This window comes from Phaseolus vulgaris, chromosome 9 (assembly GCF_000499845.2).
Source record: "Phaseolus vulgaris cultivar G19833 chromosome 9, P. vulgaris v2.0, whole genome shotgun sequence".
NCBI classification, from domain to species: Eukaryota; Viridiplantae; Streptophyta; class Magnoliopsida; order Fabales; family Fabaceae; genus Phaseolus; species Phaseolus vulgaris.
Window position 1 is genome coordinate 26,735,205 of NC_023751.2, and position 4,968 is coordinate 26,740,172.

The window sequence follows — 4,968 nt, forward strand, 5'->3', positions numbered from 1 at the left end:
TAATTTTCTTCTGATCCAAATATATGAACCCTTGAATCGAATTCATCTATTTCTTGACGCTTAGTAATTTCTGATGTTATCAGATTGGCTTCAATTAGGATTTCTTGGGCATAAACTTTGAAATTCAAAATTTGATTACTGCAATGCGACCCAACTTCGATCGATATTCATAACCTCTATTAGAAAAACAATTGAAATGTGGTCAATCTCAAAATGATGAAGAGGGATGAAATCGATGGCACAAAATACTTATTTTGAATGATAGGAAGCTAGTAAAACAGATCACGGTGTTTGTTGTTTGGCATAAATTGTGGGTGCCCCTTACTAACTCACAAAGTTTAGTCTATGTCATGTGATCATGTAATAAACTATAGCAATAAAAATGCAATGAATGAGTTAGAGTTTTTATTATTCTTTACATCAAGGATCTATTTTATGCAAGTTGTTAAGAAACCTTCAGATTGATTTAATCATAACTCTTACCAATTCAATTCAGCGTGAGCAATAAACAAGCATATATTTTGCCCCGTGCTTTTCTCACCCATATTTATTAATCCCTACAATCATAATTCATTCTCTACCATCCTTCTCCATCGGTTTAAAAATTCATCTTTTTCCCCTTTTTATTTTATAACTCATTCAACTTCCATTCATGATATGTAAACTCTTGCTTTAGATATGAGATTTAAAACAAAGAGTATGGTTGGAGGTAAAGCATGTTTTTAAAGATTGAAGTTGTTTATTCTCTTTAAATAAGTTGTTCATTCTTTTTCCCCAAGAGATTCAAGTAACATTAAAAATGATGTTGCAATCATTATACGGAGTAGATAAATTTAAGACCATAACTTTATAGTTGTTGTAGATAAATTAGAATATACATATTAGATAATTGAGAAATATTTATATGGTTATGACAAAAGAAAGATGTTGAATATATACATTAAGAAATATAATAGTATTCTTTATGAATGGAATACTGTGGAAAAGAGGTGATTTTTCTATCCAGAATCATGGTTATAAATATTGTTGGAATGCTTGATATCACCCTGACAGTACAAATGACATCACATAGAAAATGATGGAAATTGTCACCGAATCGGGTCATGCCACGTCATCAAGTGACAAAGTAGCCATGTGGGTGGTGAACATCACACAGCACTGGTTTGTGGCATCCACGGCGACCTCTTATGTAATAACCCAATTCGAATGATGTTTTGGTAATCTTTTTGATTCTGGACTAAGTAGCCACTTTCGTTGCTTTGTCTTTCACACCTTAATTAGACGCTTAAACAAGAGAATTATGAGGCTTTTGAATGATTCCTATGAAACTACATGTGAACAAAGTGGTTGTATTTGTCAACTTCGCCCTCCTTCCTCACATGACGAAACACCAACATTTGCTTCCTGTTTTGTGCACAAAATCAAATATATTATTACTTTTCGATTTCTGTTCGGAAATCTCACTGCGGTCTCTATTAGTTGACCTTCTTTTTTTGCTTGTGGAACAAGCAAGCAAGCTAATTGCATATAATTATAAATGCCAAACTTAGTGTTTTCACATTTTAAAATTAAGGGTACCCAAATGCTTAATGATGTCGCATTAGAAAAAAAAAAAGTATCTGATCGTTTTCAGGTTTTGTAATGAGTTTTTAAAACTCAATCTTCGGCTTGCAAGAAACACTGTATATGAACACTAGACTACACACTGCGGTGTATTTGATATTAAAATTGAATCTATTATATTTTGAAAACCAACCTCACTTCAGTAGTTAGGGTACTAGAGAAGAAAGTCTTTTTCGCAGTAAATGCTTGGTTATGTATTTTTTTGGTTATAAAAAATTGTGATGGAGAAAATGTTGAATCGGAAAAGAGTGGGATGTAGGAAGAAAAGGATGAAGGGGAAAGGTTGTGACGGTGAGCATATGAGTTGTCTTTTTCCCGGAAAGAGGAGAAAATTGATTGTGAATGTGATGGTGGTTTAGGTTGCAATTTGTGTGATGAGGGTAGGATTGGTGGTGTTTTACCTTCCACACACGTTATTCTTTATCATACTAAGCTCATCATGTGCCACCAAAACACTGATCTTCATCACATCACACATCTAGCTTTGGGGCTCAAAATCCGTGACCACACTGCCTTTGCCTTTCGCTTTGCACCTTCAACAAACAATTTGCATAATCACCGTCCATTAACCTCTTCTCACAAACACAAACACAAACACAAACACAAAGATAAACTAATAGATAAATCCTAAATCCACCCAATCATCTGTGGGTCCAAATCCTTCCTCAATCCTTAATCAATCATCATCAACCACCTCCTTCTCCATCATTATTTCATCCCACCGCCGTTATAACTTTTTCCTCCCCTTTCATTTTTCACCTTTTTAACCCACCCTTCCTTCCTTCCACCCAATACTTACCCACATGCCTACACGTGTCATGCTACTCCACGCGTCACCATCGGAACCCGTGATACGTGTCAATGAAACAACAACCTCCCAAAAATATATCTACAAGTTTATTATATGGAAGTAGCCGATTTATTGGGCTCACACTTACCAAACTTCACCTTACCCAAATGTCTATTCCACCTCTCCCTTTCCTTTATGCGCGTATTTATATTTATATTTATTAGAAAGTAAAATAAATAAATATATAAACATATACACTAAATTATAAAGTAGATAAAGGTAGGAAAAAAATTGTAGATAATATAAAAAATGAACCAATACCAATAAAAGCTATATTTAGAAAAAGAAAAAGAAAAGGAAAATCTTGTCTGCAGCAGCACCACAACTGATCCCGTCCTATATATCCCACACCCGAACCGCCCAACACACTTTCCTTCATTTCACCAATATCAAACCCTTTCTCTTTCTCTCTGTATACCACTTTGTCTTTTTCTTTTTCTCAATTGGTGCGAAAGAAAAGCGAACGGATTCGCATTTCGAAGGTGGAAAGATAGAAACGATGCAGCGTCAGCAGGAGGAGGTGGAAGAAGCTTCTTCTCATCATCATGAAAACCCATCCCCGTCTCCCAGTTTCAGCAGCTACTCCTCGGAGACACTGGCGGAGATCGCCGCTAGGGTAATTGAGGAGCTCCGCCGCGACCCTCATTCCGACGAAGACGCGCTCTTTCCGGCGTGGGAAAACGACGACGAAAGCGATTTCACCGAGCAAAACGACGAGTCCAGGGTGCGAAATGACGACGAAGACGACAACAGTTTCGAGTTCGAGTTCGCGTTCGTTTCCCAGGACTTGGGCTCGCCGGTTTCAGCGGACGACATTTTCTACAACGGCCAGATCAAGCCCATGTACCCAATCTTCGGCGTTCCCTCACACGACGACGTTTTGAGTGTTCCGAATAGTACTAGTAGTACCGCTGCAACTCCAGAGGGGACAGTGAGACGGCGTCGTCTCCCTCTAAGGAAGCTAATGTTCGAGGAGGGTGAAACCGCGTCGTGCTCGTCGTCAACGGACGAGAGCGTTGACCTGGAGGGGGCAGCGGAAGGCGCGTACTGTGTGTGGACGCCGAATTCCGTTGGAAGGGAACGGAAAAAGAGCAACTCAACAGGGTCCGCATCGAAACGGTGGAAGCTTCGGGATTTGCTTCTGAGGAGCCACAGTGAGGGAAAAGATAAACAACAAAAACAACAACAAGTGGTGTTTCAGATTCCGACGAGCAAAGTGAAGCCTCAGAACGGAACAGTTGGAACGGAGAATCATGCCGAACAGAACAAGAAGAAGTCTTTCTTGCCTTACAGACCAGAATTGGTTGGACTTTTCACCAATGTCAATGGGCTTAGTCGTAATTTGCGCCCCTTTTGATTTTTCAACGCTAATCAAACAATATTAGTACTTGTTAATTATTTTAATATTTTTCCCCTTATTTTTACCAGATCATTATATTCCCTGTTTTATTACTACTCTATGTTTGTTTGCATGTTTTGATAGTTTGGGGGCGAGTATATTTGTAATTAAAGCGGATGAGATTGTTGTAGTATTTCTTCTTTTTATGATATTCTATAGAATTACAAGGTTTTTTCCCATGGTTTTGCTTTCTTCAAGTACTCATGAGTTTTTAACTTTGTGGTGGGACTACCTGGTTCCTGTATATAACAAATGGTGTGGTAGTGGGATTTCTACAATGTATATATATAAATAAATATAAAGGGTGAATTGCTTTACAAGTTTAATCAAATTATATTCCATGGTCTTTCCTTTTTTCTATTCTTTTGTCCAGGTTTCATCTATTTAACTTCATGTGATAATTGGTCATTATCGTGTTACGCCTGAAAATATCATTTTGTGGGAAGGAAGATTTAGAAAGACTAAGTTTAGGGTTTGGATTAGTTTTCTAAGGTTACCCTATCTATCACTTATATTAGAAAACAACTTCACTTCTTGTATGCATATGGATTTACGCTTAATTTATGTGGAATCGTGCTTAACTTAACCAATTGTAACTCATCAACAATTTTGTACTCTGTAAACAATAAAATGAAAATTTTAAGTTATCTTTCTACCAACTCTTTCATGTTTTCTCTTTTTCTTCTCTTATACATTTTGAATGATCTAGTTTAAGTGAGGATTAGGGTGAAGGATGAGGTGAGATTTCTTCCCTATCTCCCACCATATAAAAATAAACAAGAAAGTTGTTGGTGTTTGTGTTGTTAAACTTTGATCCATGTTGTTCATGCATTTGATTTCACCATTCATAAAAATTCTAATTGCAAATGTTGAATATGCTTCAATACAGTGTTAGTGACCTCAGTAATTGTCTGTTCCATGCTTGAAGGAGCTAACTCAGTTTCGAGTGAGATGAGAGAAGGTGGAAGCGTTGAGTGAAGTAATATGATATTGAGATTTTCAAGGATAAATTAGAAAACGGAAAGAAAAAAACAAAAAACAAATAAAAAATAATAATCTCAATTTATCCCACGCTAGAATTGGCCAAACCATTGCT

At 36.9% G+C, this 4,968-nt stretch overlaps 1 protein-coding gene across 1 annotated transcript; it reads left to right on the top strand.

Annotated features, from left to right (window-relative positions):
* The first annotated feature begins 2,691 nt into the window (after positions 1-2,691).
* Positions 2,692-4,051, top strand: LOC137821840 (uncharacterized). Its single transcript, XM_068626615.1, has one exon. The coding sequence runs from the start codon at positions 2,973-2,975 to the stop codon at positions 3,828-3,830; it is 858 nt and encodes a 285-aa protein (XP_068482716.1). The 5' UTR covers positions 2,692-2,972; the 3' UTR covers positions 3,831-4,051.
* Positions 4,052-4,968: the final 917 nt, after the last annotated feature.

Coding starts and splice junctions, on each gene's coding strand:
- LOC137821840 (XM_068626615.1), top strand. CDS start 2,973: ATGCAGCGTCAGCAGGAGGAGGTGGAAGAAGCTTCTTCTCATCATCAT.